Here is a 13,402-nt window from a genome sequence, read left to right on the forward strand (position 1 = left end):
GTTACATCATTGACACAACTGTTGGAAGTCTCAGAGACCAAAGGCATGAAGAATCAACTGATCTCTATTTGCTGTTGATTGGTCACTTACAAAAAAAGTAAGAAGTAAAAAGTGAGTTGCTCATTTTTATTTATGTTTATACTAAGTATTCACTCCACTTTGTACTTTTTGTACTCCAGGAAAAAAAAAGATACACATTAAAGTCCTAATACACAAGCCATCTGAAAAATGCTTTAAGCTTAGCACACTTTAAAAAACAAAAAATGCAGGGATAGGTTTCCTTATGTTGGAAAACACCCTTCTGCACAGATTAAAACAAAAGCAGTGTTGTGTGTGACAAACATTTATTTCTGGGTTAAAAATGGTACTTTTAATTGTTAGCAGCAATGCAGAGGAAAACCCATTTATCAAGACACATTAAACAGCTTCCAGCAGAAAGCACAGTCATAAAGCGTCTGATTGTGCCCTCTGGTGTTCAAAAGCATAACAAATAGAAAGTAATGTTAAAATAATACACACATACTGCAAACATTTAAAGAGTTGGTTTCCTTGATTATGTCTACTTCTTGTACATAACCAATTTCTCAGGGATCATTATTTCTGTAATTAATCCTTGATTCCCCATCTCGCCACAAAGATTTTAGTTTTTCCTTTTGATTTTCTACCAGTATCTGGAGTGTCACACAACAGATCCCCCATACACACCACACCCACAGTACTTTTCACTACAACAGTGACTAATTTTGTTTCTTGTTATAAAAAGAATTCTATACATCCATAAAAATCCTGTAAAGTACTGAAAATAACTCAGTCAGAATTTCACATCAGCATAGCAGATGTTTAATTTCATTCACAAGCTTTCTGTACCATCTTGAAACTAACAGCCTCTCCATTATAGGATCATTTTGTCTGACCAGCAAATACACCACTACCTCGATATAACGCAACCTGATATAACACGAATTCGGATATAACGTGGTAAAGCAGTGCTCCAGGGGGGCGGGGCTGCGCACTCTGGTGGATCAAAGCAAGTTCAACATAACGCAGTTTCACCTATAACACGGTAAGATTTTTTGGCTCCCGAGGACAGCATTATATCAAGGTAGAGGTTTACAACCAAGGTCTCCATAGGCTTGAGTCTCTTTAGGGCTGAATGAAATCTTTGCAAGCTTTGTTCAAAGTTCCTAAGGCAGATATTTAAACTCTGAGGGCTGGGAGGTGATCCTCAGCTGGTGCAAATTATCACAGCTCTATTCCAAGTCACTAGTGCTACAATTTACACCATCTGAGAATCTGCCCTGAGATTATTTAAAAATCTATCCTATCAACCTCTAGTCAGATTAAGTGTGGCCATTTCAAGTGCAGGAGTCCATAACTGTAGGGACCTCAATGTTTCCCTGAACGAAACCTCTAGAAGAATAGAAAACTCTGGTGCCAATCTGGACAATGAATTTCTGTCTGGTCTTCTAAAAACAAAGGAAGAGGAGAGAGTGCACATTCACCCATTTCCCTCTGTTCCTGGTGTCTGGGGCAATATATGTAGGTTGGCATTAAACAAACAACAAAAAAAGTTTAATCTGAGGATGATCCCACCACAGAAAATCAACATTTGGTAGTAGAGTCATCCTGCTGAAGAACTATATACATCTGGCTGAGTTAATTCTCCAAGAGAACACTGACCAGAAAACTGCTTGAATAATGGAAGATCAGAATGCACTTTTAACTCCACACAGGAGATGGAGAAGCCAAAATGCATGTTTTGGGATTTACTGGGTTAGACTGATAGTGTACACAGTTATTTGAGCATATCCTTTAGATTCACAAAACACACACACACACACACACACACACAATAAAAGTTTTCTAGTATCTTCATGGAGAGTTTCCATCTTGAATCTGTTTTCTCCTTAAATTCTGGAGGCACAAGGAGTAACGAAGGTAGAGAAGTCTTGGACATCAATAACTCATTAGAAAGAACACACCCACTGATTTATGTCCTGACAAGCTACCTTAAAACCCAGAATCTGGATATACTCCCACAGTAGGACTCAATATGTCTATAACAGAGGTGGTCAACCTGTGGCTCCAGAGCCACATGCGGCTCTTCAGAAGTTAATATGCGGCTCCTTGTATAGGCACCGAGTCAAGGGCTGGAGCTACAGGCGCCAACTTTCCAATGTGCTGGGAGGGTGCTCACGGCTCAACCTCTGGCTCTGCCACAGGCCCTGCCCCCACTCCACCCCTTCCCTCCCCTGAGCCTGCCATGCCCTTGCTTCTCCCCCCTCCCACCCTTCTGCACGCCACAAAACAACTGATCGGGAATTGCGGGGAGGGAGGAGGAGATGCTGATCAGCGGGGCTGCTGGTGGACAGGAGGTGCTGGGAGCGGGGTGTGGAAGCTTTGATGGGGGGCTGCTGACGTATTACTGTGGCTCTTTGGCAATGTACATTGGTAAATTCTGGCTCCTTCTCAGGCTCCAGTTGGCCACCCCGGTCTATAAAAATAGTAATCCATTCTCTGAACTTTGTCATTGCATTTGATAGAAACATCTTGACCACTTTAATAATGAAGCAAACCCTCAACTATATTAATTTCTGGAAGGAAGTCAAAGTGTTCTTCATGGCTGCTGACTCACCCATGTCCCCATATTCTTGAATCCTTTCAGTTGTAGACCTGGCTTCTGATTTTTAGGAGTTCACATTAGCCTGTTATCCAAGTACAGGTGGAGACATACACCTTTCTGGTAAAGTGCTGCAGCTAGGATCCCCATTAGCCACCCTCATGTGAAAACCTCAATACTGTTGAAACTCAGGCACATTTTGATGAGAAGGAAGACCAGGAATGTTGAAATAAGCATCTGATGATCTGCCGGGCCTATGAACAACTCTCCTAGGAAAACTTCCAGCAAGCCAAACCATGAAACTGCTGTTATGTGAAAGGAAGGTCTTGACAAGAGCTTGATCACTTCTTTAATATCCAGTAGTAGATGACAGCTTCCTGTCACTCGAGTCTATAGAGTAGATGGGATAGGTTTTCATTTCGTAAAAGGCCGGGAGAGAAAAAACAACTGCTTGCTGTCTAACAATTCCCCAGCTCTCTGAAGGCTTATCTACCTGGATTTCAAAATTTGAGTCCTTTTGCATCCCACAGGATGGGGAAGAACAGCCAACAATGCTGTTTGGAACTCTATCCCTGCAAAAGAGTAGTGCCCGGCAAAATCTCCACTTACATGGGCATATGAGAAATGGCTACTGAAGTTCCATTTGGAAAAGAAATAAAATAACACCAAAATTCAAGCTGATATCTGCCTTCAAAAGGAAGGGCATGCCCCTCAATGTAGAGAGGCTGCCATTCACCTGCCTCCCTCTCAACAACCTGGGAACAATTTCCTGTGGCTCAAGAACCAAACCTTGTGCCAGGAACCTTAATTCACTGCACTACTGAACTCAAACAGGAGTCTTAAAGTGGGGTCACTGTACAGTCATAGTCATCCTGTGATGGTGTTTTCTCAGGATTGGGAACAGACAGAGAAACTACACGTCTTGCTCACTGGACCTGCCTTGGGTTTTTTTTGTAGAGACCCACATCTCCTCCAACACCTCCTACCTTTGGCATACAGGAGTTTATTTTCTGTTTTCCCTCATGGAGATTTGTGACAATATTTGGTAGAATTAGGCTGACTGATCTCAGCTGTCTGAACAGTCCATTTTTTTTCACAACATAGATCACATTAAATAAGTGTATGAAGAACCAATTTCCCTCCCATTCACAATCATATAGACCACCTCCTTTACTCACTGTAATTTCACAACATCCCTGTGAAACTACAGCAATTGCTTATATGGAAGAGTAATATTAGGAGCAAGCATAACTAGACTTTAGATGGCAAGCATAACTAAGATACATTGTATCTTTACGTGGGAATCTTGAGGAGCTTCCCTTAATGTCACAGGATCCCGCAAGACAAGAAAAACAAAACAAAACAAAATAAAATCAGGTTAGAGACTTCACTCAGCAGTTTAAGTTAAAAGAAAGGGAACAGAAATTAAAAAGATTTAAAAAAGAGGTATGACAGTTAACATGAGCTGAACAATACTGATCTTAGTATATTGGTAGTAGTATATTGGGTGCTACTTGTTATCTTTGTAGAAAGAAAAACATTGCACATGTTGCCTACATTGCTACAGAAGACAGGACCAACCTAGTAGTTGTTCTGGATTAGTGGATGTACGCTCCTGAGATTAGCTGTAATAAACTGTATTCATAATCAAACAGATGCCATAACTAGTATATAAGTGTTACTTTACATGTTTTCTGATATACTTAGGAAGGAAAGAGTTCTACAATAGTCTTAAGACTAAAAAAAAAAAAAAAAAAAAAAAAAAAAAAGCTCCCTGGGGCAAGCAAATAGTGGTAGTTAGTAGAGAATGACCAGACATACTTTTATATGAGCTTCTGGACAAAGGAGGTAATGAATCTTTTAAATGCTGGAAAATTAACAGAAATTCTCTGCTGCATTACCAATGGCACAATGAGAAAGCTTACCACTCCAGTAGAGATTTAAAAAAAAAATAAAGATCCCATTACTGCAAAACCAAAACCAAATATACTTTCTAAGTTTCACCTAAAACCAGAAAGAAACTTACGGCTGATTCTTAGACAGTATGCAGCAGATTCCACACATTATTTCTACTGAAGGTGGTGGTACAAAAACAAGTTAAATTAATGTGCAGATCCAAATAAGGGGCTAGGTAATCTGAACAGAAGCAGTAAATAATCAGACACTAATGAGCCCAGAAAAGCATACGTGAAGATGTAAAAATATATCATTTTAACTTTTTGAGACTATTTGGATGAAAAAGTAATCTGACTTGAATGGTATTCTTTTCACACGATATACCATTTGATTTCAATTTACAATAGTCAGAGCTAGAAATCACACTTACTAGTGTTAATAAGAGTCCACATATACTGTGCTTGTCTCAAAAATGCTATTACATATAAGCATGTCAATTTTTTTAGTCTTCGGTAACCCTGCTTCAGATAGTAATTGTTCATGCTCCGTCATTAACTGAGTGTGATACAACATTTAACTTTATGCAGGATTTCTGCAGGATTTCTTTACACAGAAGATGTTTGTATTTTTAAACTTAGATGATTTAAAAACAGGTTAGTCAAAATGAATTTTTCTTGTTGTGCTGTTCTAGTCTTAATAATGGAATCAAAATGCAAAGTGGCTATCAGACAATACAGAAAAAATCCTAACTATGCATGCTTTCCAAACACCAGAATCTTATTTACATCAAATGTGCCTTGTTTAAAACATAATAAAAATTGTATTCATTATGAAAAAAATGAAAAAGAAGCAAAAGTAAAGACCATTAACCACTATCTCTTGCTCTGTGTGCATGCATTTATATTGACTATTGTTGTTTACATAGTTGTATTACGAATTCTGAACTTACTGATCCAGCAAGTTTAAATGCTTTTTGGGTGCAAAATGGTTGAATATAGGTGGTTATGGCATTCCTCATCACACTACACTGGTTGGGAAAAAAGCATCATAGCAGAAGAATTAGTGGTTGTAAGACTAACAGAGCCAAGAAAATCTGACAAAACTTGGCAATGATATGCTAGTGTTTCCATTCCGACATCTTTTTAAATGGGATTTCTTCAGAGATATATGATTCAACATTTAGGACAGCTAACAATGTACATGTAAAATTCCATTATTTCCTTAAAAAAACAACCTAGAAAGATCCTTATAACAACTTTTGAAATCAAGCATCTTAATCAACACAATAGATATAAAACTTAAACATATGGGAGATTTAGATTCTAACTACCACTACCTGAAATGTACTACTGCAAATTTGGAAAACCAATGGTGTCCGTATGTCTGCACAAGTGTAGTTGCATAGATTCTGGTACAGTATTTCTATCAATATGCTTATACTGATGCATTTGACATTAAAATAAGACCATCACCTTGAAATTAAGTAGTGGATTTGAAGAGACACTGCCAAATTGATATTTTCAAGATAATAAACAATGTTTAAAATTCAGTTTTCTGACAATGTACCCTTTAAATAATACATATAATTTATTTATTTATTGAGGGAGTAAAAGGAGTTTCTCTTCCTGCTGTTGATATTTAGAAGAATCTGTTGGGCAGGCCCAAGAGCAACACCATTCATGGTTATAGCCACTCTCCTCCAATCTCTTTCTCTATCCACATTACTGTTTGTGGCTGTTTTAAGTTCACTTTTGCTGCTGTTAAGATTAGTAAACTCCCTTTTGAAGAGCCTGGGAAATGACTTGCACCACCACCAAAAAGTGAAACCGATAACACAAAAAACTTTTAAAAGCAAAGAATATTATCTTTTAAAGCTTTTTCAGTCTTTCAATAATCTGAGGGTTAGTCTATAAGGGGATCTAGTCCACAGCAAGCCTGGGTGTGAATCTACAGTGCATCAACTTGCTGTGCACCAAGCAGCCATGTGGAACCTGTTCCTGAGTGCACTCTGATCTACTGCTATTCGACCTTCATGCTAAGGAAATTTTAGTGCATGACAATAAAGTCCATTTGGCCACTTAGTGTACGGCAGGTTGATGAACTGTAGATTCACACCCAGGCTTACTGCACACTAAGTCTCATGTACAGAAAAGCCTATAGAGGCTACTTGTAAACTCAACATTTTCAGACAGAAGAATGATTTTTTTTTAAGTTGATAATAACCTTTTAAATTATTAAATGTGATTTCCTTATTCTTCACAAACTCCACAGTGCCATATGATGACTTTATATTTGAACTATTATTTTTTCACCTATATTTAGCCAAGGAAGTCACTTGAAGCTGTCTAGGATGAGGAGTTGAACATTCTCCCATTTCCTGTCTCTAATTTAAAGTGCATATGTCCAGTCCCTTAGAACGATGCCTTTTGATACAAGAAGCTCTCATGCTTCCTTTGAGAAGGAAAATGTCACAAATGGTTCCTTAGTGCATTTTAGGGAGATTGTAGGATTATAATATGAAAGAAGTTAAGAATGCTGTTCTATCGAATATATAAAGCTTTGTTTCTGAAGGATAGTTAAGCGATGGAACAGATTATCAAGGAAGGTTGTGGAATCATCATCACTGGGAGTTTTTAAGAACAAATTAAACAAGCCTTTCCGGGATAGTCGAGGTATACTTAATCCTGCCTCAGCATGGGGGAGGGACTAGATGGCCTCTTGAGGTCCCTTCCAGACTTCTATTTCTATATCAGTCTATGAACAGCTTTATTTATTTATATCAAATATGTGTAAAGAGTTTGATTATTAGTAGGTGAGACTTAGTATATAAAGAATCAATGTATTCCCAAAAGTGTATTGTTCTAGTAGATAACATACTCAAATCAGTAAAAGATTTCAGAGTAAATTAGATGTGCAACTTATTTTCTAATCCTGAGTAACCAACATCTTAAGTACAAAATAGAAAAATTAAATTAAGTTGCTCACCTTTGACTTTATGTAGAATTGAGATGACTGGTGTATGGGCAAATCCATGATACTATTTGAATTTGTGACACTATTACTGTTAGTGTGTTCATCTTCTCTGCTGCTGTCATCAGACTGATCAAAATCATCACTCTCCTGGTCCATTTCCTCCTCTTCTTCCACCTCCTCCTCTTGTTCACCACCATGTTCTTCCTCTTCCTCCTCCTCGTGGTTACCAGTGGATTCTTCATCCACTACAATAAGCCTATTGTTATTTTCTTCTAACTGTTCTTGCTGGGATTCAATTCTGTCATCAAGTCCAGACTCTACTACACCTATTTCCCCATTCCTTGCAATGTGCTCCTCCTCTTGTTGTCGTAACTGCTGCTGCTGCTCCTCCTCCACAACTCGATTCATCTGCTCCTCATCTACTTGGCTTGAGGAAGCATTACCTCGAAGAGACGCTCCAGTTCGTCGCCTCTTGCTGCCCACAGACAGCAGTTCCTGATTCATTTCCAAAAGCCAGCTTGCTACTTCTTGGACCTTGGCTAGACTATCTGATGATGCAAATGCTTTCACATTCTAAGGAGACAAAGAAAATTTGGAGAATGATTAAAAAAAAAGTTTGATTTTATTAAATCATTATTTTATTAATTATATAATTGGCTTATTTCTGACATTTTAAAATTCCAACTACAAATTAGCAACGGAGAATTTATATGTGAACAAAAAAACCTGTCAGTAGCACAGTACAACAACATTCTAAAAAGACAACTGTACACCAGGAAAAAGTTCAGTTGGGTTGTTAAATATGACATTGTAGGTAGCATCATGAATATTGGTAGCAAGGCAAAGAAGTGTTTTTGCTGACAATAAAAAAAATTCAGCCTCAGGCAGACACTTGGAAAGGAAAATTTTAGCCCAAGGCAGTCAAGTTTGGCACAGTTGCAAGCAACCAAAAACAGAGTCTTATAATGGAAAGTGTTTGGCAACCTTAACCATAGGTCTTATCATTCGAGCTACCTATAAACTACATGGCTATCTCATCTAAGACATATTTTCCACATCTAAAGTCACTCGAGGAGCTTTTTTACAACACCCATTAATGGTCTCAGTAGCAACACACAACAGTAACACTATCTTCCTACCCATATTCTGTATCACCCTGTTTATACATCCAATAATCATATTAACCCTTTTAGTGACATCACAATGGGAACTCATGTTCCATTGGTTATCTAGTATTATCCCATAGTCACTGCTTTCCAAGACACTACTATGTAGTCTTTGTTTTTCTTATGTATGACCTTGTATTTTGCTGTAGTTCCCACACACACAAAAAAGCAATTGGATTGTCCAGTATACAAAGCCATCCAGTTCATTCTATAACATACATTACTATTTACCACTCTGACCCCTGTGTAATCAGCAAACTTTATCAGCAATGATTTTATATTTTTTCCCTTGAAAACTGACTTTAAAAAATTCAACAGAGTTGGGCAGGGAACAGATCCTTGAAGGATCCCACTAAAAACATGCACACTTGTGGTGTGCTCCATTAACATTGCAATATTATTATTTATATTATGCTAGTAACAATAGAACCAGGTTGAGGAGGATGGAGTACTGGTTCTGAGCTTTGGCTTGGAAGAGGTAAAGACATTGACAAGAGCATTTTCAGTGGAGTGCCAGGGGCACAAGCCAGATTGTACAGATGGAGAAGAACTCCCACATTGACGGTACACAGCATATTTAATGAGTTTAGAGATTAAAAGAAAAAGAGAAATGGGGTGATAGTTGGAGAGGCAAATGGGGTAAAGGATTTTTTTTTGCTGTCTTTTTTTCCCTTCATTTTTTAAGATAAGAGAGAACATGTTTGGATTGTGAAGGAAAGAGACAGGGGAGAGTGAGAAGTTGGGAAGAGTAAGGTAGAGATGAGAGTGCACACAAGGGAGATCAGGTCACTGTGAAAAGAGGAGATAAAGGAGGAGAGTAGATGAGAAACTCCAGTCTCTATGACAGGAGAGATGGAGAAAGTTGTAGAAGAAGGAAAAGAAGGCAAATCAAGGGGAGACAAAAGATCACATCATACTTTGTCAAATTTCTCTTGGAAGAAGTCAGCAAGATCTTGTGCAGAAAGAGAAGTGGAGGCAGAAGAAGGGAAGAATTTAAGGAGTGAATCACAGGTGACAAATAGGTGGCTGGGACCGAGGACATGGGATTCAATTAAGATGGAGAAGCAGAGTTGTTTAGCTAGGATGATAGCAGAACGGAAGTAGGAGAGAACCAACCTTTAGTGGAGGAAGTCAGTTTGATAATGGGATTTCTGCTAGGAATGCTACACAGCACAAGAACAGAGGAATCAGATGTTGGGAGTGACCCAGGGCTGGGGGTTAGCAGAGCTGTACCTTCTAATGGGAGAGAGGGGCAAAAAAGTCAAGAGTGAAGGAGAGTAAAGAACGGAGAGAATCAACAATTGTATCAATGGAAGTAAGGACAAAGAGGAGAGAGCTGAGAGCAGATAAGAAGTCTGCAACACTGATGGACCAGAAGTCATAGAAATGCAGAGTCAGAGGGCTGACAGGCAATGCTGAAAAAGACCAGGGGGAACTCAGCAACAGAGAGATCAGAGAGAGAGATGGGTGCTTGGTGAAGACCAAGTCCAGTGAATGGCCCTTTTGGCAAGTGAGAGTGAACTAGGTCTGCAGGACTAATGAAGAGTTGAGCAAGAGGAAACAGGCAGCTAAGGAGTCAGGGATGGATCATCATTATGGAAGTTGAAGTCACAGAGGATGAGAGTGGGAGACCATAAGGAGAGGAGGGCTGAGGGGGAGGAGCTGGGTGGATGGTAGATGACAGCAACATGGAGGGGAAGAGGAGAGAAAAGTCTGAGGCAGTGCTGTTCAAAAGAAGAAAGAGTGGTAAGGGGGAGAAGAATCAAGTGATGATGAATCCACCACATCCTTAGGTATTTACAGATAATTTGGTGATTAAAGTACAATAGACATACAAGTAAGATGACAAGATGTTTGCAAAAGAGTTTAATTTGTTCAGCAGTTGTTGGCAATTGAATTGGCAGGGGCTTCAGGTATATCAGTTAACATACAACTGTATTTCAGTTTAAGCCAGGGTGTGCACTTTGTTATGATGCTGCAGAGTTAGAATGTTTTCCTGCATCACTCAAAAAATGACACTCTAAACTCAAGAAATAGATTTCAAAAATAATCAACATTTGTTAGGAATGCATTTGTTATGAACACATTTAAATGCCTTATTTCAGTAATAAACCGTCAACTGATGACTACTAAACTATGTATTACCGGGACCTACACAATGAATGAGAAGACACACATTCACCAGAAATGTCTTTCCTAATAGAAGGTATTAATCTGTAATTAACCATATCCTTTTGCCTCTTAGCTTTTGCTAGTGTCATAGATTTTAAGCCTAGAGAGAACCATTATGATCACCTAGTCTGACATCCACAACAGAAGCCCAAGAGCCTCACCCAAAAGTGCTTTGTAACCAGTGCCAGGTTTCAACCCTTTTCCAGGCGTGTAGTAAGTGAGGTGGGAGACATACATGCAATTACACGACACAGGGCAATTTGCATGGCAAAACTGTGTCCCCCTAACAGAATTTCAAGTGAAATGTTCTACTAGACAACTGTGATTTTTCAGCAATCCAAGAGCTGAAGAAAGAGACACTTAGTAAGAAGGAATGCTTCAGCATACTGTAAGTCCCTGAACTCTCACTGGGTGGTGAGAATGCAGTTAATTTTAATATGGTAAATAACAATGAATTTTAATTGTGTTATTAATAAAAACATTTAGTATACTATCAGTACTTTACACTATAATCTGTATTATGTACCTATCTGAACCCAACACAAATGGTTTAAGAAATATTTTCTCTGAAATCTAGACTTTGTTCTGTTATTTTAAAGAAATGATGCAAAACAGGGATAATATGCTAGTATAACACATTTTCATAGGGCACAGGTATTTAATTGAATATTCTGAATTGTGTAAACCAAATCTCTATACAACTATACTGTATAGCAAATATTGTATGTTTGCAATTTTTTTTAATTATCCTTAAAACTATGAAGTTCTTAAAGTTTTGACTACCACCAGATCTTTCTGTATTATATGGAAACAATAAAAACAATACTACTAATAACGTAGTATAATCAAAACTATATTCAAAAGGAAATCTGTTCACTAAATTCTCATCTCACTCCACTAGAGGGAGATTCCTTCTGGGCATCAAGTCACAGTTACTACTGGAGCCACTTAAAGCAGATTATAATCAAGTTTTAACAATACATTATCTATGAAAAAATACAGAATGTTACTTTCCTCTTAATTCCTTATTTCTCTGTCCTATTAATTTTACCAGATGTTTAGATTAAAAACCTAAACAATGTATATCATATTCTAAAATCAAAATTGACAGCTATGTTTCACACCAAAATCAATAAAATGAACTGATTTATTTGTAATTTGTATTTTCTTAAATTTGTGGATTAATTCAAGATGACACATTTTGTCAAATGTTCACTCTAAATCTGCTCTTCTTTCTACTGTTCATTATATCCAACAGCATCTAAAAAAAATATTTTTAATTGTTTACCAATCTAAACATTTTCAAATACAAAAAAGGAATACCAAATCTGTAAATTATGAAAATGGAGATATGAATAGATTATAAATGAAACAGTTATAACCTGTTTAGTCCAAATTCTGATTTTAAACCCCCCCCAGTACTATGTAATTAAGCAAAACAATGTACGCAGCTTACTAACAGCCCCTCTCTTCCCACAAAATGAGCTTCACAGCTTGCCCAACAACCTGGAGGTTCCTCATGGATCTGAAACAGGGCAGAGTCATCGACACAGAGTCTCTGTACCTCCTCCATGACCCTCTTCCATAGCAGAAAAGCTCCTCTGGAGCCAGATAGGGTTACCAGATAGCAACTGTGAAAAAATGGGAATTCCTTCCAGCCACAGCTGTCCTGAAGACTATCCCCTTCAAGGAGGATCCCAGATTCTGACAACACTCCAGAGAACAAGTAATAACAGTTACCCAGAGAGACAGATTGGGGGAGACAGATTAGTTATTTTCTTAAAGAAAGGTTGATTTTCACTGGTTGGTAATCATTAAATCATGTTCATTTGCAACTAAATATAGCCTTTGCATTAAGTTTGGTGCTTCATTTTGCTAACCAGGTGGATATATTACATCTAAACACATTTATTTAAGCAATTATCCATCTTAAAATATCATTTCAAAATTCTAAATTTTTAAAATTTTATGATGTTAGAAAATGGGTGAATGAGGCATTTCTTATTTACTAGATGATTTTTTTTTTATTTGTGCTTTGTGTCAAGCTCTGGGTGGCAATTCAAAATGCACCAACACACTTTTTTTTTTATAATTAGTTAAATAAAAACTTAAAACATGCTGGATACATAAGAAAAAAGTATACCAAAAAGTTTAACAAAACTTTTTTTTCATTTAAAGCTGACTGATTTATTAAACAAGGAAGTATTATCTATAGTTAGTGAATTGAGCATATTGTTTCTGTTCACCATATCCTTCCGATTTTAAAACCAGTAGATCCAATCCTCTCACACCTAGTTTTTAGAAGAGGAAAACAAGCTCAAATAGGAAAACAAGCTTTCCTGCTTTTTCAACTCTCAACTGGTTTCTTAACTTTGAATAAACTAGTCATTGAACTGAACTAATTGAATAAACTGAAATGAAGAAAATATTTTCTCTGCACCTGCAGAAGAAGCTACTTCTAACAAAAGTTGTTTTAGCACTTCAACAAACTTCATTATTAGGCGCTTAGCCAGTGCGCCTTCTACCACTTCAGTGGTTTGACTTTCTTTCAAACTTCAGCAGCAAACATGTACTG

General features: G+C 37.6%; 1 protein-coding gene and 1 long non-coding RNA gene across 18 annotated transcripts in view; one reads left to right on the plus strand and one right to left on the minus strand.

Annotated features, from left to right (window-relative positions):
• The window catches only part of FBXW7 (F-box and WD repeat domain containing 7), a 295,965-nt gene that overhangs the window by 138,699 nt on the left and 143,864 nt on the right, over positions 1 to 13,402 (minus strand). For all 17 annotated transcript variants that reach the window (XR_010601814.1, XR_010601815.1, XR_010601816.1 and 14 more), the window contains one exon: positions 7,502 to 8,062. Coding sequence is in view for 14 of the 17 variants with exons in the window: in XM_065597820.1 (XP_065453892.1) it covers positions 7,502 to 8,062 (561 nt within the window). In the remaining 3 variants the exon portion in view is untranslated. Of the gene's footprint in view, positions 1 to 7,501; positions 8,063 to 13,402 lie in introns of those variants that run through there.
• Positions 10 to 13,402, plus strand: part of LOC101946971 (uncharacterized) — a 35,284-nt gene continuing 21,891 nt past the window's right edge. The window contains exon 1 of the long non-coding RNA XR_010601817.1: positions 10 to 111. This is a non-coding gene — a long non-coding RNA (uncharacterized LOC101946971). The remainder of the gene's footprint in view (positions 112 to 13,402) is intronic.

This window comes from Chrysemys picta, chromosome 5, assembly GCF_011386835.1.
Source record: "Chrysemys picta bellii isolate R12L10 chromosome 5, ASM1138683v2, whole genome shotgun sequence".
Classification (NCBI taxonomy): Eukaryota; Metazoa; Chordata; order Testudines; family Emydidae; genus Chrysemys; species Chrysemys picta.